Genomic DNA, 27,138 nt, shown 5'->3' with positions numbered 1-27,138 from the left:
ATGGGGTTGCAAAGAGTCTGATATTACTGAGCGACTGAAATGAACTGAACATGTCTATTGAGTCAGTGACGCCACCCAACCATCTCATCCTCTGTCGTCCCCTTCTCCTGCCTTCAATCTTTCCCAGCATCAAGGTCTTTTCAAATGATTCAGCTGTTTGCATCAGGTGGCCAAAGTATTGGAGCTTCAGCTTCAGCACCAGTTCTTCCAATGAATATTCAGGGTTGATTTCCTTTAGGATTGACTGGTTTGATCTCCTTGCTGTCTCAGGGACTCTCAAGAGTCTTCTCCAACACCACAGTTCAAAAGCATCAATTCTTTGGCACTCAGCCTTCTTTACAGTCCAACTGTCACATCTATCAGAGAAGGCAATGGCACCCCACTCCAGTACTCTTGCCTGGAAAATCCCATGAATGGAGGAGCCTAGATGGCTACGTCCACTGGGTCGCTGAGCAACGGACATGACTGAGCGACTTCACTTTCACTTTTCACTTTCATGCATTGGAGAAGGAAATGGCAACCCACTCCAGTGTTCTTGCCTGGAGAATCCCAGGGATGGGGGAGCCTGGTGGGCTGCCGTCTATGGGGTTGCACAGAGTCGGACACGACTGAAGCAGCTTGGTAGTAGTAGTAGTAGTCACATCTATACATGACTACTGGAAAAACCATAGCATTGACTATGCGGACGTTTGTCAGCAATGTATCTGCTTTTAAATACACTGTCTAGGTTTGTCATAGCTATTTTTCCAAGGAGCAGGTGTGTCTTTTTTTGTTTTTTGTTTTGTTGTTTATTTTATTGTGTTTTAATATTTTTTTTCCTAAAAAAATCAATTTATTTTAATTGGAGGCTAATTACTGTACAACATTGTAGTGGTTTTTGCCACACGTTGACATGAATCAGCCATGGGTGTACATGTGTTCCCCATCCTGAACCCCCCCTCCCGCCTCCCTCCCCATCCCATCCCTCAGGGTTATCCCAGTGCACTGGCCCTGAGCACCCTGTCTCATGCAGCAAACCTGGACTAGCGATCTATTTCACATATGGTAATATACATGTTTCAGTGCTATTCTCTCAAATCATCCCACCCTTGCCTTTTCCCACAAGAGTCCAAAAGTCTGTTCTTTACATCTGTGTCTCGTTTGCTGTCTCGCATCATTACCATCTTTCTAAATTCCATATATATGTGTTAATATACTGTATTGGTGTTTTTTTTTCCTGACTTACTTCACTCTGTATAATAGGCTCCAGTTTCATTCACCTCATTAGAACTGATTCAAATACATTTTTTAATAGCTGAGTAATATTCCATTGTGTATATGTAGCACAGCTTTCTTATCCATTCATCTGCTGATGGACATCTAGGTTGCTTCCATGTCCTAGCTGTTGTAAACAGTGCTGTAATGAACATTGGGGTACATATGTCTCTTTCAATTCTGGCTTCCTTGGTGTATATGCCCAGCAGTGGGATTGCTGGGTCATATGGCAGTTCTGTTTCCAGTTTTTAAAAGAATCTCTAGACTGTTCTCCATAGTGGCTACACTAGTTTGCATTCCCACCAACAGTGTAAGAGGGTTCTCTTTTCTCCACACCCACTCCAGCATTTATTTTTTGTAGACTTTTTGATAGCAGCCATTCTGACCATTGTGAAATGGTACCTCATAGTGGTTTTGATTTGCATCTCTGATAATGAGTGATGTTGAGCATCTTTTCATGTGTTTGTTAGTCATCTGGATGTCTTTGGAGAAATGTTTGTTTAGTTCTTTTGCCCATTTTTTGATTGGATCGTCTATTGTTCTGGAATTGAGCTGCAGGAGCTGCTTGTATATTTTTGAGATTAATTCTTTGTCAGTTGCTTCATTTGCTATTATTTTCTCCCATTCTGAAGACTGTCTTTTTACCCGGCTTATAGTTTCCTTTGTTGTGCAAAAGCTTTTACGTTTAATTAGGTCCCATTTGTTTATTTTTGCTTTTATTTCCATTACTCTGGGAGGTGGGTCATAGAGTATCCTGCTATGATTTATGTCAGAGAGTGTTTTGCTTATGCTTTTCTTCTAGGAGTTTTATAGTTTCTGGTCATACATTTAGATCTTTAATCCATTTTGAGTTTATTTTTGTGTATGGTGTTAGAAAGTGTTCTAGTTTCATTGTTTTACAAGTGGTTGACCAGTTTTCCCAGCACCACTTGTTAAAGAGATTGTCTGTTTTCCATTGTATATTCTTGCCTCCTTTGTCAAAGATAAGGTGTCCATAGGTGCGTGGATTTGTCTCTGGGCTTTCTATTTTGTTCCATTGATCTATATTTCTGTCTTTGTGCCAGTACCATCCTGTCTTGATGACTGTAGCTTTGTAGTATAGTTTGAAGCCAGATAGGTTGATTCCTCCAGTTCCATTCTTCTTTCTCAAGATTGCTTTGGCATTCGAGTTTTTTTTTTTATTGTATTTCCATACAAATTGTGAAATTATTCTAGTTCTCTGAAAAATTACTAGAGCTAATCAATGAATATTGTAAAGTTGCAGGGTATAAAATTAACACATAGAAATCCCTTGCTTTCCTATACACTAACAATGAGAAAACAGAAAGAGAAATTAAGGAAACAATTCCATTCACCAGTGCAACAAAAAGAATAAAATACTTGGGAATAAATCTACCTAAAGAAACAAAAGACCTATATATAGAAAAGTATAAAACACTGGTGAAAGAAATCAAAGATGCCACAAATAGATGGAGAAATACACCATGTTCATGGATCAGAAGAATCAATATAGTGAAAATGAGTATACTACCCAAAGCAATCTATAGATTCAATGCAGTCCCTATCAAGCTACCAATGGAGTAAGCGTCTTTTAATTTCATGGCTGCAGTCACCATCTGCAGTGATTTTGGAGCCCAGGAAAATGAAATCTGACATTGTTTCTACATTTTCCCCATCTATTTGCCATGAAGTGATAGGACTGGATGCCATGATCTTAGTTTTTTGAATGTTGAGCTTTAAGCCAACTTTTTCATTCTCCTCTTTGACCTTCATCAAAAGGCTCTTTAGATCCTGTTCACTTTCTGCCATTAAGTGGTATCATCTGCATATCTGAGGTTATTGATATTTCTTCTGCCAATCTTGATTCTAGTTTATGATTCATCCAGCCTGACATTTTGCATGATGTTCTCTGTATGTAAGTTAAATAAGCAGGGTGACAATATACAATAGAAAAAAATATAAAGTATTATTTAACAATTTCCATGGACAGAAGTCCAAATCAAGGTGTAAGTGAATATTTCCTTTTAAAGGCCCTGAGGGAGAATGTATTCCATGCTTCTCTCCCAGCTTCTGTCTGGCAACCCTTGCTATTCCCTGGTTTATAGATACATTACGCCAATGTCTCTCCATGTCTGTCTTTTCCTGATCTCTTTCTTTGTTTCTCTGTCACTTTCCATTTTTTTGTCTTTTTTAAGGACACACATAATTGGGTTTCTAGCCCATCAATCCAAGATGCTCTCATTATTCTCTTAGCCTAAGCAAGAGACAGGTCTAGTCCAGATTGAAGAGGTGAGGGACTAGACTGCAATCCTTGATGAAAGAAGCTATACAGTCACATTGCAAGAGCTGTGGATATATAGCAGAGAAAATTTGGGCCGTATTTGCAATCTACCACACTGATAAAGAGAAATGGGCAGGATGGAAGAGAAAGTTGAATAAGAGTGGGAATGGGTGCTAAAGTATGAGGCAGGTCCCAGGTCATGTCAAGGTAGATTGCATTCATTATCACTACAAGTATTTAGTGTTGCTGGTATCATTTTATACATATTTGTGTATCTATGTATGCATTTTATTTGCTTCTTTTAAACCCTCCAACTTTTCTGTTATGGAAATGCTTAAATATATACAAAGTAAGTGGACGGTATCGTGAACTGCCTTGTATCCAGTGCCCAGCTTCAGCAGTTATCAGTGTTAATGTGGCATTTGTTGTTGTTCAGTCTCTCAGTCGTGTCCAACTCTTTGCGACCCCATGGACTGCAGCATGCCATGCGTCCCTGTCCTACACTGTCTCCTGGAGTTTGCTCAAACTCATGTCCATTGAATCGACGATGCCACCCAACCATCTCGTCCTCTGTTGCTTCCTTCTCCTCTTGTCCTCAGTCTTTCCCAGTATCAGGGTGTTTTCAAATGAGTTGGCTCCTGGGAAGTCTTCTAATAGTGATTTTAATTTTCATTTCCCTAATGACTAATAATATTGAGCATTTTTCTTAGTTTGTTGACAAGTTTTATACTTTGTAAAGTGGCTGTGGAGGTTTCTCCCAGTTGAGTTTGTTGTGTGTGTATGTTTTCATTTATTTTAATAGTTCTTTATGTGTTTTTAAGGGTTCTTTTGATAAGAAGCTTTGAATATGAAATCTAACTTGTCATTTTCTTTTATGATTTTTACTATCTACATCCTAAGAAATCTTATATCTATTCCAGGTCACGAAGATATTGTTCTATATTTTCTTTAAAAAGCTTATTGTTTTTTTTTTTTTTTTTTTTTAAAGCTTATAGGTTTAACTCTTATGTTTGGTTCAGTGATCCATCTCAAATTAATTTCTGTGTATACTGTGAGTTTTATTGTTTCCATATGGATAGCCGGTTCTTCAAACACCATTTATTAAAAAGACTTTCCTTTCCCCATTAAATGCCTTTGGCATCTTTGTTGAAAATCAGTTGACTGCATGAGTGTAGGTTTGTTTCTGGAGTCTCCTTTTGTTCCATTGATCTATTTATCCTCATGTCAATACTGCATCGTCTTGACTACTCTAGATTTATAATGTGTCTTGAAGTCAAATTATGAAAACCTTCCATCTCTGTTCTTTTTTCATTATTGTTTTGCCATTCTAGTCTTTTTGGCATTTTCATAGAAATGTGGAAATCAGCTTGTCAGTTTCTACAAAAAAAAAAAGAAAAAACTTTCCGGGATTTTCATTTGGATTACATTACTTTATGGATCATTTTGGTAAGAATTCTTTTAAACATCTTTTAGAATGCATCTTTTAAAACCATATTTTTGCTGATGTCACTCACTAGCTGAAAAGCCTTCACTGGTTCTGTAATTATATGGATTAAAGTTTAAGATCTTTAGACGGCTTTATTCCCAAGAGTTTCTTTCCTCTTTATTTAATCCACTGAATGTTGTATCCAGGCTGCTTGTTCTTTTTCATACATAGTCTAAACTTTTCTCTCTCTTCTTCTCTCATTTTCTTCTTACTAGAATTTCATCACACCTGTTCTCCAAATCCCAGAGGCTCCAATATTACAATTATTTATGTTATAATGTAATAAATTACAAGTTAACAATAAGGAGGCTATAAAAATAAATTGCCACATTTAGAATGGACAAGCAGTCAGGTCTTACTGTATAGCATAGGGAAGTATATCCAATCTCCTGGGATAAGCCATAGTGAAAAATAATATTAAAACATAATGTATATATGTGAAAAACTGAATTGCTTTAGTGTACATCAGGGATTGGCACAGCATTGTAAATCAACTAAATGTCATTAAAAAACAAATAAAAAATAAATTGTCATGGGGTAGATCATTTAAAATTTATACAGCTGTAATTAGAGCACCAGAAAGTAACAAAATCTAATCAAACCTACCAAATAAAAAAAACAAACCCAAATAACAATCATATTAAAATAGGACTTTACTTTTAAATAGAAAGATGATGATAATCTGAAGAAAGGGTGAAGGACAAAACCAGAGCAAAATACACACTGATCGTGAGAACCATGTAAGAAGCACTTTCAATCCAGGACATATTTGCACACCGAGCCACGAAGAATAGTGGAATGATGCTGCATTGTGTATAGCCATGTACTTTATTTCTTTGCTACTACTTGGAAGTTCAAAACATTCAGGAGATATAGTGGAATGATGCTGCATTGTGTATAGCCATGTACTTTATTTCTTTGCTACTACTTGGAAGTTCAAAACATTCAGGAGATAGGAAAACCAGTATGAATCAACTTCACAGTTCTACTGACATCATTTCCTTGCTTACACATCACATGTGAATTAATTCTGGAAATGAGAGGTAAATAGTAAAAAGACTAGAAGAATAGCATGCTCCTTCCTACTTTTTGTTTTCTGTTTTAGTATTATTTTGGCAAAGGCATGAAAGAATCCAAAATTGGCTTAACCGTAAGAGCAATTATAATATGAAGTATTTCTAGCATAAAAATTATTTCTCTTTTGTTTAAGGCATAATGTCTTCATAAGAACTAACCAGAAAGCCACATCCCTGTTAGACTCTGTAGATACCTATGAATCTACTTTATAACTCAGATAGTTTACAGTTGATAATTTTTATCCAAAGATATTTAAAATTTCATCTTATTCTTCAGAGTTGGAACCTGCTGACAATACCAGCTCCTAAATGGCTATCAAATATGCTTTTACTACTAAATTTCAAATGGTTTTGTCAGCTGTTAGGTTGGTGCAAAAGTAATTGCGGTTTTGCATTGTCAAAATTTGCCATTTGATATTGGAATACATTCTTAAATAAATGTGGTTTTGTTATACATCATTTTAATGCACTTTTCTTCCTTTATGTTTCTTGCTAGTGAACTACTGCATGCTGTTTTATTTTATATGTAATTTCGACTATGGAAATGGTGTTAGACAAAAAGCAAATTTGAGCGATTTTCTTATTCAAGTTTAAAGCGGGTCATAAAGTAGCAAAGACAACTTGCAACATCAACAACATATTTGGCCCAGGAATTGCTAATGAACATACAGTGCAGTGGTGGTTCAATAAGTTTTTCCAAAGAGACAAGAGCCTTGAAGATGATGAGTTCATTGGCCAACCATTGGAAGTTGACAATGGTCAGCTGAGGATCACCGAAACTCATCCTCTTATAACTACAGGAGAAGTTGCCGAAGAACTCAGTGTTGACCATTCTCTGGTCATGTGGCATTTGAAGCAAATTGGGAAGGTGAAGAGCTCAGTAAATTGGTACCTCTTGTGCTGACTGCAAATCAAAAAAATCATCGTTTTGAAGTGTTGTCTTATTCTATGCAACAGCAAACTATTTCTCAATTAGATTGTGACATGCAATGAAAAGTGGATTTTATATGATAACCAGATATGACCAGCTCAGTGATTGGACAAAGAAGAATCTCCAAAGCAGTTCCAAAAGCCAAAGTTGCAGCAAAAATAGTTGTGGTCACTGTTTGGGGGTGTCTGATTCACTACAACTTTCTGAATCCTGGCGAAACCATTACAGCTGAGAAGTATGCTCCGCCAATCAAGATTCAGTGAAAACTGCAGTGCTTGCAGCTGTCATTGATCAACAGAGAAGGGCTCAGTTGTTCTCCATGACACATCGTGGAGTGCCTGAACATCTGTGTCTACACTGACTGCACATCCCACAACCAGCGCTTCAAAAGTTGAATGAATTAGGCTATGAAGTTTTTCCTCATCTGCCATATTCACCTGACCTCTCGCCAACTGAGTACCACTTCTTCAAGCACCTTGACAACTTTTTGCAGAAATAACACTTCCACAACCAGCAAAAACTGCTTTCCAACTGCTTGTTGAATCCTGAAGAACAGATTTTTAAAAAAATTATTTTATTTTTTAATTGAAGGAAAATTGCTTTACAGAATTTTGTTGTTTTCTGTCAAACCTCAGCATGAATCAGCCATAGGTATACCTATGTCCCCCCTCCAGAACCTTCCTCCCATCTCCCTCCCCATCCCAGCCCTCTAAGTTGATACAGAGCCTCTGTTTGAGTTCCCTGAGACATACAGCAAATTCCCACTGGATATCTATTTTACATATGATAATGTAAGCTGGTTTTAGAAAAGGGAGAGGAACTAGAGATCAAATTGCCAACATCCGCTGGATCATCGAAAAAGCAAAAGAGTTCCAGAAAAACATCTATTTCTGCTTTATTGACTATGGCAAAGCCTTTGACTCTGAGGATCACAATAAACTGTGGAAAATTCTGAAAGAGATGGGAATGCCAGACTACCTGACCTGCCTCTCGAGAAACCTATATGCAGGTCAGGAAGCAAGAGTTAGAACTGGACATGGAACAACAGATTGGTTCCAAATAGGAAAAGGAGTACGTCAAGGCTGTATATTGTCACCCTACTTATGTAACTTGGATGCAGAGTACATCATGAAAAATGCTGGGCTGGAGGAAGCACAAGCTGGAATCAAGATTGCCGGGAGAAATATCAATAACCTCAGATATGCAGAAGACACCACCCTTATGGCAGAAAGTGAGGAAGAACTAAAGAGCCTCTTGATGAAAGTGAAAGAGGAGAGTGAAAAAGTTGGCTTCAAGCTCAACATTCAGAAAACTAAGATCACGGCATCCAGTCCCATCACTTCATGGCAAATATATGGGGAAACAGTGGAAACAGTGTCAGACTTTATTTTTGGGGGCTCCAAAATCACTGCAGATGGTGACTGCAGCCATGAAATTAAAAGATGCTTACTCCTTGAAAGGAAAGTTATGACCAAGCTGCTGCTGCTGCTAAGTCGCTTCAGTCGTGTCCGACTCTGTGCAACCCCATAGACAGCAGCCCACCAGGCTAGACAGCATATTAAAAAGCAGAGACATTACTTTACCAACAAAGGTCCATCTTGTCAGTTTAGCTCAGTTCAGTTCAGTCGCTCAGTCGTGTCCAACTCTTTGCGACCCCATGAACCGCAGCATGCTAGGCCTCCCTGTCCATCACCAACTCCCGGAGTCCACCCAAACCCATCTCCATTGTGTCGGTGATGCCATCCAACCATCTCATCCTCCGTCGTCCCCTTCTCCTCCTGCCCTCCATCATTCCCAGCATCAGGGTCTTTTCAAATGAGTCAGCTCTCCACATCAGGTGGCCAAAGTATTGGAGTTTCAGCTTCAACATCAGTCCTTCCAAAGAACATCCAGGACTCATCTCCTTTAGGATGGACTGGTTGGATCTCCTTGCAGTCCAAGGGACTCTCAAGAGTCTTTTCCAACAGCACAGTTCACAAGCATCAATTCTTCTGTGCTCAGCTTTCTTTATAGTCCAACTCTCACATCCATACATGACTACTGGAAAAACCATAGCCTTGAGTAGACGGACCTTTGTTGGCAAAGTAACGTGGTCATACAAATAAATTCTTTGGTACCATCTTTCTAGATTCCATATATATGTGTTAGGATATTACATTTATCTTTCTCTTTCTGACTTACTTCACTCTGTATAATAGGTTCTAGGTTCATCCGTCTCATTAGAATTGATTCAAAGTCATTCCTTTTTATCAGATCAGATCAGATCAGTCGCTTAGTCGTGTCTGACTCTTTGCGACCCCATGAATTGCAGCACGCCAGGCCTCCCTGTCCATCACCAACTCCTGGAGTTCACTCAGACTCACGTCCATCGAGTCAGTGATGCCATCCAGCCATCTCATCCTCTGCCGTCCCCTTCTCCTCTTGCCCCCAATCCCTCCCAGCATCAGAGTCTTTTCCAATGAGTCAACTCTTCACATGAGGTGGCCAAAGTACTGGAGTTTCAGCTACAGCATCATTCCTTCCAAAGAAATCCCAGGGCTGATCTCCTTCAGAATGGACTGGTTGGATCTCCTTGCAGTCCAAGGGACTCTCAAGAGTCTTCTCCAACACCACAGTTCAAAAGCATCAATTCTTCGGCGCTCAGCCTTCTTCACAGTCCAACTCTCACATCCATACATGACCACAGGAAAAACCATAGCCTTGACTAGATGAATCTTTGTTGACAAAGTAATGTCTCTGCTTTTGAATATGATATCTAGGTTGGTCATAACTTTCCTTCCAAGGAGTAAGCATCTTTTAATTTCATGGCTGCAGTCACCATCTGCAGTGATTTTGGAGCCCAGAAAAATAAAGTCTGCCACTGTTTCCACTGTTTCCCCATCTATTTGCCATGAAGTGATGGGACTGGATGCCATGATCTTCGTTTTCTGAATGTTGAGCTTTAAAATCTGTTGATGGACATCTAGGTTGCTTCTGTGTTCTAGCTATTGTAAAGAGTGCTGCAATGAACATTGGGGTACATGTGTTTTTCTTCAATTTTGGTTTCCTTAGGGTATTTGCCTAGGAGTGGGATTGTTGGGTCACATGGTGGTTTTATCCCTATTTTTTTTTTAAAGGAATCTCCATACTGTCTTCCATAGTGGCTGTATCAATTTACATTCTCACCAACAGTGCAAGAGCGTTCCCTTTTTCCACACCCTCTCCAGCATTTATTGTTGTAGACTTTTTGATGATGGCTGTTCTGACTGGTTTGAGGATATATCTCATTGTAGTTTTGATTTGTAATTCTCTAATAACAAGCGATGTTGAGCATCTTTTCATGTGTTTGTTAGCCATGTATGTCTTCTTTGGAGAAATGTCTGTTTAGGTCTTTTTCCCACTTTTTGATTGGGTTGGTTGTTTTTCTGGCATTGACTTGTATGAGCTGCTTTGGAAATTAATCCTTTGTCAGTTGTTTCTTTGCTATTATTTTCTCCCATTCTGAGGGTTGTCTTTTCACCTTGCTTATAGTTTCCCTTGCTGTGCAAAAGTTTTTAAGTTTAATCAGGTCCCACTTGTTTACTTTTGTGTTTATCTCCGTTACTCTAGGACGTGGGTCATAGAGGATATCAGTTTGATTTATGTCATAGGCTATTCTGCCTATGCTTTCCTCTAAGAGTTTTATAGTTTCTGATCTTACATTTAGGTCTTCAATCCATTTTGAGTTTATCTTTGTGTATGGTTAGGAATTGTTCTAATTTCATTCTTTTACATGTAGCTGACCAGTTTTCCCAGAACCACTTATTGAAGAGGCTGTCTTTGCCCCATTGCATATTCTTGTTTCCTTTGTCAAAAATAAGGTATCCATAGGTGCATAGGTTTATTTCAGGGCTTTCTATCTTGTTCCATTGGTTTATATTTCTATTTTTACCAAAGCATAGATTTGTATGCTACAGAAATAAACAAACATTTCTCATTGGCAAAAATGTGTGATGATAATGATTCCTATTTTGATTAATAAAGATATGTTTGAGCCTAGTTATAATGATTTAAAATTCACGGTCTGAAATAGCAATTACTTTTGCACCAATCTCAATGTGAGGATCTAACTGTAATCATTTTGTATTTAATTTTGTAGATTAAAACAAATATCATTCACATGACCTTGGAGAATTTGTCTCTTTTAGTTTTTTATTTGCCATATTTGACTCTTGAATACTTAGGCATTTTGTTTGAATAAAAGCTCTTCTGTATTTCATTTAAAGTACAGCTCAGTTAAATGTCAAATCATTTTGTTTCTCAGCATTTAATATTTGCTGAATATATAATCCACTCTAAAAAATCGTTTTGTATGAAGTGTCATTTGTTGCCTTCTGAGGGCAGCTATATAGAAATGGAAATTTCATATCTGATGCCAGAAATTCTGCAGCTTTTTGCAGCTGTGCTTATTATCTCCTGGTAACCAGTCTCTATTATTTTCTGTTTTTCCAGGGTTTCATTCTTCTTCTTTTTTTTTTTGTAAAGTGAAGGCATATGAAACCTCTCTTCATAAGGTTACTGGGGTGATTAAGTGAGATAATGTGATTATATCTTCTAAATATGTTTTTATCTTTCCCCTTCTTCATTCTCATTGTCCTTGCCTGTCCTTCCTGTATTAACCCCCCCACCCCCACCCCCCAGTGGTCTCTCCACAAGCAATTAGAATAGATCTTTGTCAAAGATAAATCAGATCTTGCTGCTTCTCTCTCTTCTACTTTAAAACCTTTTGTGATTTCTTATTTTTTTAAGTATAAAATTAACAATTTTAAACAGAGTTTACAAGAGCCTGTAAGATTTTACTCTATGTAATTCTGTTGTTATTGTTTAGTCACTAAGTCGTGTCTTACGATGGACTGTAGCCTGCCAGGCTCCTCTGTCTATGAGATTTCCCAGGCAAGAATACTGGAGTGGATTGCCACTCCCTTCTCCAGGGCATCTTCCCGACTCAGTGATGGGACCTGTGTCTCCTGGTTTGGCAGGCAGATTATCACTGAGCTACCTAGGAAGCCCATGTAATTTCTATATCCCTCTTAACTTTCTTCAGTCTAACCACTTTGAGCTTCTTAGTTTCACTGCCTGTGTAATACATTTCCTTTTCTTGGAAAGATGAAAGGCTTAAGGAATAACATTTAAATTGGAGGGAAGCAGCCAAAATCAGGAGCTCAGCTGTAGCCATGTCCAGCTTTAGATGTCTATTCGCCTTCCAAGTGGAGATATCAAGTACGCCACTGGATGTACACAGTTCGACTTCGGGTGAGATGTCTGTTTGGAGATATAAATGGAGCTGGCACAAAAAGGGTATTTAAAGTCATGGGACAGAAAGAGTTCACCAAGGCCAGGGTCCTCTGCCTTTAGTCTGTTCACTTTTTCCTTTTTAAATCTCTGAGAATCTACTTATAACTCAGGATCTAGATTCTGCATCCTTTGCCCAGTGAAGACTTGCTCTGCTGTTTCATGTATGGTCATTATACTGCACTCTTCATATAGCATCTGACACATTCTGTTGCAATTGCTATTTTTTTAAAATAGGTTTTTCCTTTGCAATTAGACCAGAATTTTTTTTGATGGAGTCAGCACCATATCTTATTTGCCTTTGTAACTCTGGTATAGCAGATGCTTAATATACATATCTTAAACAACTGATTACAAAGTGACTCAAAATATGTTCAAGTGATCAAGTCTAGCCTGTTGGGGCTAAGGAAGGACTGCCTCCACTGAGTCTGCCTGCTATGGGTAAGGGAACTGCCTTTAAATCATGTGCTGTGTATTGAGGCAGAGTAAAAATTGAGTACAATAAGTAGTATTTAAGTTTTAAAGATTTCTGTGATATCTATATCTCATAATAAAAACCACACTGAAGATTTGAGAGCTTGAAATATTTCTATTTTGCATAAGGTGCAGCTGGACAAGAAACCATTTGATTCAATGCATGTTCTCTTCTTTTGTTTTTAAAGCTATTATTCATTTGTTTTTATCGTATTAGTAAAAGAAAGTGTTCATTTTTATTTTTTTGAGTATTTCAAGTACTTTCAGATTTTTAATTTTATAGCTTGGCCTTGTCAGAAAAAGAACTAGATGAAGGTTTTAATTCCATAGATTACTCAACTTTTAAGTAGCTGATTCAAGTGAATTGTATATTCCCTTCAATCTTTTTCTTTGGGGATGTACTCATATTTTCATTGATTTGTAAGAGTTCTTTACATGTTAGATGAAATATATAAAAAAATTTTATAGGTCAAAAATAGTGAATATCCACAACTTCATACAGTTCAACTTAAATCATATATTTTATGTTGGTTGCCAAGGTTTCCCCCAGTTTGCTTGTCTTTTGTTCTTTTTACCATGATGTTATTTTTAAAGCATATAACAAGTTTCAAACTTTTTTGTGGTTTAATTTAGAGATCCTTTGCTTTGTAGTTTCCTCTATTGCTTTTTCACAGCAAAGTTCTTTCCATCTCAAGGGCAGATAAATATTTTTGTAGTTTCATATTTTTAAATTTAACTTTTAAAATCCATCTGGAATTTTGTTTGAATGTATTGTTAGGGCCAGGATCTGTTTACTGAATGATGAAACAATTACTTTCAAATTCCTAAGCTAGCTCTATTGTTTAATTTCATGCTCCATTGCTAAAATCACAAAATTATTATGTCCTAGTAATATAACATCTTTGACCTTGAGTCCTCGTAAAATACATTATTCTGGTTCCTTGGTTTAGCTGATGTATTTCAAGGACCAGTAATAATCCTGAGACTTAATTTGGCAGTGTTAACTCTACTTTAAATGTGTAAGTAATGGGGTACACAATACTTGGTTTACTTGATGACATCTTCCAGCATAAAATTCTATCACTCAAAACAATTTACATATTGTCACATGGACAATAAATATTGTGTAAGAAGATATTTTTTAAGTAGAAAGATTTTTTTTTTATGTAAAAAATTCAAGATATTAAAAAAATCTTGTTTTTCTATTTAATTTGGGCTTTATACTTAAGTTGGGCTTAACTTTAGAAATGATATATATGTATATTAAAAATTTTCCTTTGTGTTTAACATAACGAGTGATGACATTACTTATATATTAAGTAGTACTATAGGCCTGTGTCAAACTGTCTGTCCCCTCATAGACAGAAATTTCACTCATTTATTCTAAAGTTTTTAGAGCTTGTATTAGTGTTCCTATGGAATAAACCATGCAATGTTAAATGAATTCAGCTATTCTAAATTTTTGTTATTTGATCCAAATTGTATGTAATGGCTCTAATGCCATTGATAAGAAAAAAGTAAATTGCTTAAGTTTTATAATTTAGTGTGAAGGCATTCTGGAGACCCTTGGTAAGCTCTTTCAGTAAGGAAAGATCCTGGCTCCTCTCTTTTCCTTTTGAACACCTCAAAACATCAGTAAGGAATTTTTTCTTTTTGAGACACTGAAGAAAATATGTGTATATACCAGTATCAAACTGTGTCTGAACTCAGAAACTTAATAGGTTCAGATAAATTTTTAGATAAATCCCTGGGTTTAAATTATTGCTTTTTGCCATCTAAAACAGTGGGATGTAACTGATTCTCTAATAAGCTATCCAGTTCAAAGAGCAAGTAAATTTGGATAGTAAGGTATACTTAGATTGGCTCATGCTACGTTTCCTTTATAATGGGCCACTCAAAGGGTGAAGATGAAATGGATATAACCCTTTTGGATTCAAAGAGTTGATGATTACCACATTGTCTGAGAACCTCTGCCCTACAGAACCTCTGCCTTTCCTAGTGTTTCCTTAGGGCTTATTGTGTTCCCAGACTTTAGTAGGTCTGATTCGAATGGGGAACAGACTAACTCAATAGGGACAGAGGTTTGCCCTCTTGAAATGAGTTTGTCTGAGCTGGAAGTTGAGATTTCTGTGGCCACTAGGTGGCTTCAGTTGCCTGAAAAGAAAAGGTCAGGTCCAGAGGTTCTGTAGGGGTGAAAACATTTTATTTTAGGAAAATAATTTTATTTGGGAGTATTTATTTTCTGAGCTAGATTGGCAGAACAAGTTTGTTTGACTTAAAGACCTTTGAGGATCACCTACTTTCACCTTCTCATTTCAGAAATAAGAGCATTTAGGAAGACTTGACCAAGTTGACACAACTACACTGGGCAGAGGTAGAGCTAGAACCTAAGTATCCTTTTAGTTTTTAGCTAGTTTTTTAATCTGTTGAATCAGTGATACCAATCTATTTTTTTTATTATTATTACCAATCTATTTATTATTATTATAAATACCAATCTATTTATTATTATTATGAGGTCACAGTACAGAATTATGTATAAGCCCTGGAAAAAGATTGTGTAGGAATGTTGTGTTTAAAGCAGATGGTAAAGTTGCTGGTGGCCACCTTATGGGATGGATTGAGCAATGATAGTGTTTACTCTTAGTCAAGCTGAACTTTTAGATTAATGAGCTACATTTTTTCATGACCAAAAGAATTAAAAAATTCTTATTTGTTCTGAATGAGTCCTAGACCCTTATATATATCCTAACTCCTTTTCTTCAGATGAATAACCACATTTTTTTTTCAAGTTATTGTATCTCTCAAGTTTTCTGTTGTTTTTGATTAATATTTAACTTTTATAACAGGGTTGGAAAACTTTTGTAAAAATCAAAAGCCAGAAAACACAACAAACAAAGTCATTGTATATCAGTTCAAAATGACTCATGACAATATTGAGTTTCTTTCCCTCTGCGTAGGATGGGGAGGAAGCAAATAGTATCATTTCATCTACTTCTATAGTAAGTTCAGGAAAACATACAACTTTTATTATTAAACATTTATGCTTAAGTTATCTATAATTTATATATTATGGCTGTTTCTAGAGAGTAACAGAGATAAGGGAGACTTTAAGAGAGAAAGAAAGAGTGAAAGGGTGGGGAGGAAAAGAGATAATCCGGATGATAAGAGTGATGGGGCAAGAGCTAGTAAGTGAGAGAAAGGGAGACTTCTGGATGAAACTGGAGCCTATTATACAGAGTGAAGTAAGCCAGAAAGAAAAACACCAATACAGTATACTAACGCATATATATGGAACTTAGAAAGATGGTAACAATAACCCTGTGTACGAGACAGCAAAAGAGACACTGATGTATAGAACAGTCTTATGGATTCTGTGGGAGAGGGAGAGGGTGGGAAGATTTGGGAGAATGGCATTGAAACATGTAAAATATCATGTATGAAACGAGTTGCCAGTCCAGGTTCGATGCAGGATACTGGACGCTTGGGGCTGGTGCGCTGGGACGACCCAGAGGGATGGTATGGGGAGGGTGGAGGGAGGAGGGTTCAGGATGGGGAACACATGTATACCTGTGGCGGATTCATTTTGATATTTGGCAAAACTAATACAATTATGTAAAGTTTAAAAATAAAATAAAATTAAAAAATAAAAAAAAGTGAAGGGAGAGATAACAGACCAGAGAGCTCCTTGAGTAGGAGTGTACGTGAAGGAAGCCATGGTGAGTGGACCTGGGGAGGGAGAGGGAGCATATGTCCCAAGGGTAGAAAGAAACAAAAGGAAAAGAGAAGGGCCCACATTTCTTTTCATGGCCTCCTCCATTTTCCTAATGGTATGTTGAAGCTGAATTGAAAGAAAGTGTAGTTGGTCAAGTCTAAATCCATTAAACATTTTTAATTATGTCTCATTTTCTCTTCCTTTTTTTTTTTAAAGTGATTTAAAGGGAGTGATAGTCACTCTGAGTGATGATGGTCATTTGCAGTGTTCATACCTGGGGACAGATCCTTCTTTGTTCCAAGCTCCAAAAGTTGAATCTAGAGAACTAAACTATGAGGAACTTGATATGGAGTTGAAAGAACTTCAGAAAGTCATCAAAAATGTTAACAAATCACAAGGTATCTCATTTTCAGCTTTATATTATAATATTCATTGTAAAATTTATATTATTTTGTATATGGATAGTATTTTGTACGTGTTGATTTTCTCCCCCAGGCTTAATTAAAGTCATTTTTGTAAAAACAGCATTGCTCTTTAACATACTAGTCTTTGTGCTTAATTTGTATATTACAGCTTCTGAAAAATATGTCCTATTTAAGGTAATACTTTTGTTAGTGTGTTTCACAGACAGTGCTATCTAGTTTTTTCCTTTAAACTCTAAGAAAGGAACATATATTTCTTCAGGTAGTGATTTTAGGCCTTTAGAAGAACATTAAAGTTTAGAGTGATCATTTATTAACTTCTAATACCCCTGAAAAAATTTTAGTTGCTTCTTTTAAAGAAAACCAGAGCAGTACATAAGTTACCACTTTATTACTAAAAATGTAGTCATTTGCAGCCCAGTGAGATAATTTATGTTTGTAGTTAATTAGCCATCCAAATGGAGTGTAGCCTGTGGTATGCTGATTTCTAGTGACTCAGAGGCTGATGATATTTTCAGTTCCTGAGTTTTGTATAACTCAATATTATCTTACTTTGGGCTTCACAAGGGTATAATTTTATTATAAATTAAAAGGAGAAACAAAACACCAATCCTGCAGTTTGAGTTGGACATGTGAAAAGCATTACTTTAAGTTCTCCTCTCAGGGTCAGGTAAAAGTATTTTTTTTAATGAGAAAAAATACGGACTATTTTCACATAAAAGAAATGTTAAAACAAGTAGGAATAATAAAAGAAGCAGAGCATAAAAAGCCAACCAAAACAACAGAGCCAATCTTAATCCTGGTCCAATCGCTTTCCTAGAGTTATGTATTTTTGAGTCTATATTACCAAGAGAGATTTGGAGGAATTTAGATAATATATTTCAAAACGTGAATATTAAAATAAAATTGTTTTGTTTTGGTTTTACACTTTCTCTTAGAAAGTTTTGAAAGTAAACAAATGAAACTTGGGGCTTTTAAGTATTTCCAAGTATTTAAAAACCCATTTGTTGTCGGCACTCTCTGGTCAAATAGAGAATAGTTTATATTGGGTGTGTCATATTGCAATATACACGTTTCCCATTTTTGATACTAGTGTTTTGGGATTAATGGAATATAAGTCTCATCTTGTCATTTAAAAATATAATTGGGGAAGAGTGGCATATATATATGTGTGTGTGTGTCGTGTGTGTATGAAACATGAAATTTGCAGAGTTCATTAAATTTAATGTAACTTTTCACTCCAAGTTTTATGTCTTGAGATTGTGGCATTTCTATAAACAATGTGCTGATGATATTTTGATTAACACTTGATTATGTAAAACATTTCTGAGAAAAGTCCCTTCTAGCTTAGTTACTTTTTGGTGGCCAAAATGATGCCCTTGAGTACTCCAGTCTTTTCACCCAGGGATAGGCTATTTTACTTGTCATTACCCTGATTCTTCTTTGTATATTGAAATAACTGCTAATTAAGCTAGGGATGAACCCACAGACTTGAGTGCAAAGTTTGTTATTTACATAACCTCAAAGTTAATATTTGAAGTTCTCTACCCCTTCTTTGCCACCATCATTTGATTTTATTCATAAAAATGAAACAGAGACTCTTTAAAAAAAAAAGAGGAGAGACTTTTAACATAGTTTATGTCTAGAATATGGAAAGAATTTACTATTTTTTGCACTTTTAAAATTGTGGTATATTTGTTCATTAAAATACCTATAATTATATAAAAGCACCAAATCATTTCACTATAGCAGATTATGAGAAGTTAAAACTCTGAACTTTTTGATGACCTCATTATAGTAGAGTGACTTTAACTTGCAAAAAAAATGTTCTTTTCAGTCTTGTGGGTTATGTTCAGCACTTAAAGTTTTTTTTTTTTCCTTCAAAGCAAGAATTGCAGCAAAATATAAAGCCAATTTAAAGAATACATTTTGTTGTACACATGGTGTATATTATCTACCATAATAAAAGTGTTTTTGAAGCTGATTTTATGTGTGTAAGTTATATGAGGAGTGTATGTTATAAGCATGAAATAATATCAATAGTAATAATTTCTGTATGGCTCATGGATTTTGAAGCTTTTCATATTCAACTCATTAGTTAGAATCCTGCATTGCATTTCTGTTACCAGTAGTCAACAACATCTGTTAGTAGACACTTTCAAAAATAGAGTTTCCTTATGATTTATTTAGATAGTTGATATGTTCTTTCTTTGGGATAAGTATGAAGGAATGAGTACAGTATTGACATAGACTCCCACACAGCATGTCTTCAGGAAGGAAAAGAGAGCAGTAAGATATAGGCATATAACTGAAAGTCTGCACCCATTTGAAATATGTCTAGGATAACTTAAGTTGCTTCTACCATTGAATGGTAGAAACATTCGTGCTTGGTAACCTTGTTGGAAATTGTGCTGTTCAGACTTATGTCTGGCTGTCTATAACAGAATACTCAAATCAAGTGGCTTAAACAAGGCAGAGGTTTACTTCTTTCTCATAGAAAAGAAGTCCAGTAATGAGCAGTCCAGGGTTGGTTTGGCAGTTCCACTGCCGTGAGGGACTTTTGAGTCCTTCTCACCTGGGTCTTCTGTTGGTTCAGGATGGCTTCTGGAACTCTTGCCTCACATCTGCAGCTGAGTCAGCCCACTTAAGGATCTTTCCTGGAAGCCACACCCTGAACAACTTCTGCTTATATCTCACTGGCCACTCCAAGCTGGGAAATTTTGGTTGAACAATTTGGTTGAGCGGAGGATTAGGCTCCAAGCTTAGGATAAAATTGGACTCTTTTTTTAGTAAAGAAGAACCAAAGATTCATTACTGGGTGGGCAATGAGCAACCTTTTGTGCTCTAAGTTGTGGAAATTCCTATTCCAAATATTGCCATTTTGGTGAGAATTTCTGGTGGCAGTTGTAGGCAGTTCTTCTCTTTGTGAGACAGCGGATTCATGTGACATCATCCAAATGCTTTCTATATTTTCAGTCAGCCATCCTCAGGGTTTGGGGGATGTTCCTTCTCAGGGTCACAAGGTTATTTCAGCAGTTCCAGGCAACATGTACAAATATGATTTCCGGGGAAGGAGACAGATATTTCTCCCAAGTCTCCCCATTTATTAGGGAGGAATAACTTTCCCAGAACCACATACCAGCACCCCAACTCCCACCAGTTCTCACCTCACATCTGCCAGGATTAGGTTCCATGCTCAGGCCTGAAATAACAAAAGGTCAGGGGAATGAAATCACCATGCTTGGATTTGACCAATCCAGTGATTAAGATGGAAGTGAATTAGGGGAATTCGATGGAAGTGAATTAGATGGAAGTGAATCAGCAGAACTAGGGGTCTACCACAAAGGAGGAGGAGAAGGGAAGAATGGATGTTGGGGGGCAGCCAATAATCTGCACACATATATGAATTATTATGTATTAAGTGAAAGTCACTCAGTTGTGTCTGACGCTGCAACCCCATGGACTACACAGTCCATGGAATTCTTCAAGCCCAGGATACTAAAATACTGGAGTGGGCAGCTGTTCCCTTCTCCGGGAGATCTTCCCAACCCAGGGATCAAACTCAGGTCTCCTGCTTTCCAGGTGGACTCTTTACCAGCTGAGCCACCAGGGAAGCCCTATGTATGTATATATACACGCATGTTTGTGCATATGTATTATTTATGTTTCTTGTTTATTTAGGGTCTCTACAGCTTGTTAATAATATCTCATTATGTACTATAAATGTTTTTGAAATTATGAAATTTTAGGTTGAAAATAAAATGAACATGGTAAAAACAATTCAAACAGTACTGAAAGCATAAAACCCAGGTCTTACTTCTACTAGAGTGTTTCAATGTAACCTTAATTGATAGTTTTGTGTATTCTGTAAGAAAGTTTTCTGTTTATATAATTGTTTTTACACAAATATGTGTGTATTAGAGACACTGTACTACATCTTGCTTTTTTAGATCAATAGCATATCTTGGAGTTCTTTCCTTGTCGGTATATAAAGATGGATAGCACTCTTACTTAACAGTTTTGGGTTTTGAACCATTGCACAGTATTGATAATACCATAACTTAGTTAACTATTTCCCTATTAATAGAACTATAAGATTTAGGCTGTTTTGTTTTTGATAATTAGCAGCAGCAGAGAAACCCCCTGGACATGAGTATTGGGTAAATGTTTTGAAAATAGAATTGTTAGGTCACAGGGTATGTGAGTTTTACATTTTGATTTGTTGTTGTTGTTGTTTAGTTGCTAAACTGTGTCCAACTCTTTGCAACCCCACAGACTGCAGCACGCCAGGCTTCCCTGTCCTTCACTATCTCACCGAGTTTGCTGAAACTCATGTTCATTGAGTTGATGGTGCCATCCAACCATCTCATTCACCCACTTTTCCTCCTGCCTTCAGTCTTTCCCAGCATCAGGGTCTTTTCCAATGAGTCGTCTCTTTGTATCCGGTGGCCAAAGTATTGGAGCTTCAGTTTTGACATCAGTCCTTCCAATGAATATTCAGGGTTGATTTCCTTTAGGATTGACTGGTTTGATCTCCTTACAGTCCAAGGGACTCTCAAGAGTCTTCTCCAGCACCATAATTCAAAAACATAAATTCTTTGGCACTCAGCCTTCTTTATGGTCCAACTGTCACATCCATATATGACTATTGGAAAAACCATAACTTTGAGTTTATGGACCTTTGTTGGCCTAGACAAACAAAGTGTCTAGGTTTGTCATAGCTTTTCTTCCAAGGAACAAGCGTCTTTTAATTTTATGGCCGTAGTCACTATCCACAGTGATTTTGGAGCCCAAGAAAATAAAATCTGCCCTTGTTTCCATTGTTTCCTCATCTGTTTGCCATGTATGTGTGTGTGCGTGTTAATTGCTTAGTTGTGTCTGACTCTGCGACCCCATAGACTGTAGCCTGCAGGCTCCTCTGTCCATAGAATTCTCCAGGCAAGAATACTGGAGTGGGTTGCCATTTCCTCACAAAGGGATTGCAAACGATCTTAAAATGTCACGATCTTAGTTTTTTGAATGTTGAGTTTTAAGCCAGTTTTTCCACTCTTCCTCTTTCACCTTCATCAAGAGGCTCTTTAGTTCCTCTTCGCGTTCTGCCATTAGGGAGGTATCATCTGCATATCTGAGGTTGATGATATTTCTCTCGGCAGTTATAGCCAGTTTACCCTCATGGGTTATACTCTTTTGGGCTTCTAACAGTAGCTAAGGAGAGGGAATTGAAATTCCTAACATAGGTCAGTCAGTGGGTAACATCTTAGCTCATATCTTTGGAAAAAAAAATAGTTTTTCTTTACAGTAACGTAGAGGGGAAAGCTTTTCATTCTGTATTGCATCATTTTTTTTTCAACTTGTGAATACATTTATGGGATTGTCTTTTGATATAAGGTATAGATGAATCTTAAAACAACTTTATATACCAATTTTTACTTTATGATTAAATATCTTTTTTTTTCTCTCTTAAAATTACAGATGTTTGGCCCCTGACTGAGAGAGAAGATGACCTGAAAGTCTCTGCAATGGTTTCTCCTAACTTTGATTCAGTATCTGTAGGTATATTTGCAGACTTTAAGAGGGTTTGTGATAGTGGTGGACTCTGATATATTGGAATCAGATTGTATTGGTTTAAAATCTGAGCCTCCAGATAGAAACTTCAGGGAAGATAGCAAGTTTTAGGCCTTGTTACTTTCTACAAAAAAACATTTCTAGCATCTCAGTGTGATAAGTTTCTTAGGCAGATTTCTATCTTAAAAAAGGGGAAGGGAAGGGGGTTTGTCAAAGAGGTTCTCACCATTACTCTGAATCTCCCTACTTTATTTTATTTTTTCAAACTTTTTCAGTACTGGAGTATTGAGATAATCCTACTCCAGATGAATAATACTGAGCCCACTACATTTTCGTTGAATGTTCAATGAGATAATGTTTATGAGAGGCATGACTCAGAGTTTGATAATTTATAGTCTTTATTACAGTGGCTGTGGTGGGAGAGTAGTTTAAGAATAAAGAGTTGGGCCAGGAATTATTTTTTCTCTCATTTCTATTTGTGTGACCCAGAGCAAGGTATTTAATTTTTTGTCTCAATTTTCTTGTCTGTAAAATGGTAATAGTAGTAGAATCCACTTTGTTGAATTATAATAATTAACTAACAAATCATTAGAATAATATTCATGATCATCAGCCCTACCACAGCCATCACTGCTCCAGTTGTCTCATGTGTGCTCAATTGCTGAGTCATGTCTGACTCTTTGTAACCCTATGGACTGTAGGGCTAGGCGCCTCTGTCCATGGAATTTTCCAGGCAAGAATACTGGAGTGGGTTGCCATTTCCTTCTCCAGGGGATTTTCCTAACCAGGGTTCAAACCAATATCTCTTGTTTCTCCTGCATTGGCAGGCAGATTCTTTACCACTGCGCCACCTAGGAAAATTGACTGCCATTTCCTTAATGCCAGTCACATAATGGGTGTTCAGTATATATTTGCTCTATAAATGAATCAGTTCAGTTCAGTCGCTCAGTCATGTCCGACTCTTTGCGACCCCATGAATCACAGCATGCCAGGCCTCCCTGTCTATCACCAACTCCCGGAGTTCACTCAAACTCATGTCTATCCAGAGTCGGTGATGCCATCCAGCCATCTCATCCTCTGTCGTCCCCTTCTCCTCCTGCCCCCAATCCCTCCCAGCATCAGAGTCTTTTCCAATGAGTCAACTCTTTGTATGAGGTGGGCAAAGTATTGGAGTTTCAGCTTTAGCATTAGTCCTTCCAGTGAATACCTAGGACTGATCTCCTTTAGGATGGACTGATTGGATCTCCTTCAGTCCAAGGGACTCTCAAGAGTCTTCTCCAACACCACAGTTCAAAAGCATCAAAGAATAATAAAGCTGAAAAACCAGAAAGGGGGACTGTCCTTGGTTACATTACTTTAACTCTTTGTTTAGTCTTCTTCAAGTACTTATTAGATTATGGTTGGTTTTCTCTCACTGCCTGAAGTTGGGCCAAAATCGATGTAGTTTATCTATGTCTGTACCAAAGTCAATCAATTTAGGCAAGTGATCAAATTCACTCGTTTTACAGTATATGAGGTCTATGTCATATAACTTTACTTAGGAAATGACTTTGATATTTAGGTATCAGAACACAATATAGTAAGTAATTCCATAGCTTTTTGAAGAATAATCTTAGTACAAACAGCCAACCCAAGTTGTGATAAAAATTGCATTAACATTGCCTTAGTATAGTAAGTTGGATATTCTTAAAAAAAAAAGTAGGACTGTATATGAAAGAAACATTCACCCAGTTGAGTCACATAGTAGAGGTACTGTTCTAAACATTGGATATTCAGCACACCATTTCTCACTACCTGAAGGGTGTAGTCTGAGTGGAACATTTCTGCTTAGTTAGCTGACAAATGTACACACATTTTCTTGCCTTGGAAATGATTCTTTTTTTCCTTTGGGCAACTTATATAATTTTTTTCTAGGTTTTTCTCTTAGACATAGGCTATTTGAAATGAGGAATTCCCTTTCTGTTCTTTAGCAACTTTTGATCTTTGTGAGTAAAGGCTTTATGTAATAGCACTGTATTTTAATATGTATTTCCCTTCTGGTAACCTGAAGTGCTTTTTCCTCCTAACTAGGTATCTCTTTCCAGCTCCATTTCCCCCATCTCACAATTTTTTCCTTCTTAAGAAAGGAAAGGATTCTTGAGAGTATCATATTCATTTTATTGGAAAACATCAGTCCAATGATTTATGCGGCTTTGGTGCCATATTGTCTTCATATAGCTATTTCTTTCTGGCTATAATTTCATGTTTCCAAAGGACTTTTGTCCTTGAAATATCAAGGTGTTTAGGCATGGATGGAAAAGAGCAAGAAACGGGAGATATTGGTTTCTTTTCTAGATTTGCCGACAGCTAAATGTAAAACATTTCCTGGATTTTAGGTAATACTAGAGCAAAAAGCCTGGCTTAATATTTTATTTTCAGTCATTATTGTGAAAGCACACATCCAAAAAATAATATAATTTGTGCTAGGCTGGTGTCTTTTATAGAAGAGACAAATATCGCTATCCTCTCTTCTTCATTGAGAAGTTGAATCAGAGTTCATATACAGTTTCCTATGGAATCATATATAGGATATGAATATCCATACTCTTAATTATGCTGATGACCATGACATCATACCGATCCCCACTGCTAATAAGAAGGTTAATTTTTCTCAGTAAAATAATTCCAAATAGGCTAATTTAAAGTACAATGGATTTATTCATTGGTTGGACAGAGACTTTATGATCATAACTGTTCCCTTAGGAATCGATGTGGGTATTATTAGAAAATATGTTACCCTTTGATCTTATTCTGTCATATAGTGACCGTATTTTCCTCTCAATCTACTGCTCTAAAAAATAAGTTATAAATTCTAAGGAAATATTTGCTCTATTATATTCTGAATTCTTTAGGAGAGAGGACCAGGTAACCCAGGCTGATTCTCAAAGAGTGAAAGAATTTATGATATGTACTAGTAAAAAAAAAACAACAAAACTGCTACTTTTGTTTTATTTTCTAGATGTAAGGCCACTCTATCTTTATATCATTAATTACATGCCTTAGATACATATTATTAATTAGAATAAAGCATACCTTTGGCAAGTTAAAAACTCAAGGACCTAAAAAAATGGCACAATGTTTATATAGAAAATATATAGAGGTCTTGTTTTATATAATATAAAGAATGAATTAATAGAATTAGTTTCCATTTTTAAGGAAATTTGGCAGTAGTTTGATAATAAAGTATGTGAACTTTTCTTCCCTTTTTTGATGGGTGTGTTTTTTAATATTAGTTCATGACTTTCCAAATGAAGCCATCCAAAAAAGCCACAGTGATTCTTTTAGTCTGTCATCAGAGTGATAAATCCTTTTTGCCTTTTTTTTTTGGTGGTGGGAAGTATATATCAAACCCACTGTGTTTACTTACTGATGTATAGTACTTAAACAATTCTTTCCTCCCTTTAATTTTCAATTCTGTGTTTACAGCAGGCTACTGATGTTGAAGTGGGAGCTGACCTTGTCCCCTCAGTCACAGTGAAGGTTGGTACCATAGTCCTAGGCGCTCATGTGCAGGCAGTGTCATGCATTGCATCCCGTCTGCCACTGTGGCCACCCTAGAAGTAGCATATGGAAATATAAAAGAAACACTGGTGGGCAGAAGAGCTAATGCACATTTTTCCAAAGAGGACATCAAAATGGCCAACAGAGACATGAAAAGATGCTTAGCATTACTGATTATCAGGGAAATGCACATCAAAATCACAAGAGATGTCACTTCACAACTTAGAATGGCTATCATCAAGAAGACAAGAGACAACAGGAGGATGAGGATGTGGTGAGAAGGGAGCCCTTAAATTTTGTTGGTGGGAATATAAATCAATCCAACCAGTATGGAGATCATTTGGAGTTTCCTTAAAAAATTAAAAAAAAAATATTCTGTATGATCTAGCAACTCCACTTCTGGGTATAAATCAAAGGAAATGAAAACAGTATTTCCCATGTGATATATACACTCTCATGCTTATGGCAGTTTTATTCACAAAATAGCCAAGATATGGAAACAACCCAAATGCCCATCAATGGTTGAATGGGTAAAAAAAAGATATGGTACATTTACACCCTAGAATATTATTCACATATGAGAAGGGAGGATATCCTTCCATTTGCAACAACATGGGTGGATCTTGAGCACATTGTGCCACATAAGATAAGATGCACAGAGAAAGACAAGTACTATACGATATCACTTATATGTGGGACTCTGAAAAAGTTAAGCCTGTAAAAACACAGGGTAAAATGGGCTTGAGGCTTCCCAGGTGGCTCAGTGGTAAAGAATCTGCCTGCCAATGCAGGAGCTGCAGGAGACGTGGGTTCGATCCTTGGCCTTGGAAGATCCCCTGGAGGCAGAAATGGCAACCCATTCTAGTATTCTTGCTGGGGTAATCCCTTGGGCTGCAGTCCATGGGGTCGCTTATCAGGAGTTTGAGTAGGGTTAAGAGTGATGATTTGAAGGGAATACAGGAGTACACTTGTAATGAGTAGTAAATAAACTATAAATATCTGATGCACAGTGTAATGAATATAGATAATAATATTGTACTATAGTTATGTAATGTGACAACTTTCACTGGATTGGCAATCATAC

The 27,138-nt window shown here is 36.8% G+C and overlaps 1 protein-coding gene across 5 annotated transcripts in view; it reads left to right on the top strand.

The window, feature by feature from the left end:
* Nucleotides 1-27,138, top strand: part of BBS9 (Bardet-Biedl syndrome 9) — a 481,177-nt gene that overhangs the window by 173,490 nt on the left and 280,549 nt on the right. For 4 of the 5 annotated variants that reach the window (XM_055590432.1, XM_055590431.1, XM_055590434.1 and 1 more), the window contains 3 exons: nucleotides 16,744-16,925; nucleotides 22,422-22,498; nucleotides 25,980-26,033. In XM_055590432.1, the coding sequence (XP_055446407.1) occupies nucleotides 16,744-16,925; nucleotides 22,422-22,498; nucleotides 25,980-26,033 (313 nt within the window). The remainder of the gene's footprint in view (nucleotides 1-16,743; nucleotides 16,926-22,421; nucleotides 22,499-25,979; nucleotides 26,034-27,138) is intronic. The other variant, XM_055590433.1, reaches the window with a different exon arrangement.

Source organism: Bubalus kerabau, chromosome 8 (assembly GCF_029407905.1).
Source record: "Bubalus kerabau isolate K-KA32 ecotype Philippines breed swamp buffalo chromosome 8, PCC_UOA_SB_1v2, whole genome shotgun sequence".
Taxonomy (NCBI): Eukaryota; Metazoa; Chordata; class Mammalia; order Artiodactyla; family Bovidae; genus Bubalus; species Bubalus kerabau.
Note: the sequence above shows the minus strand (reverse complement) of the source record. Positions and strands in the feature narration are given on the sequence as shown.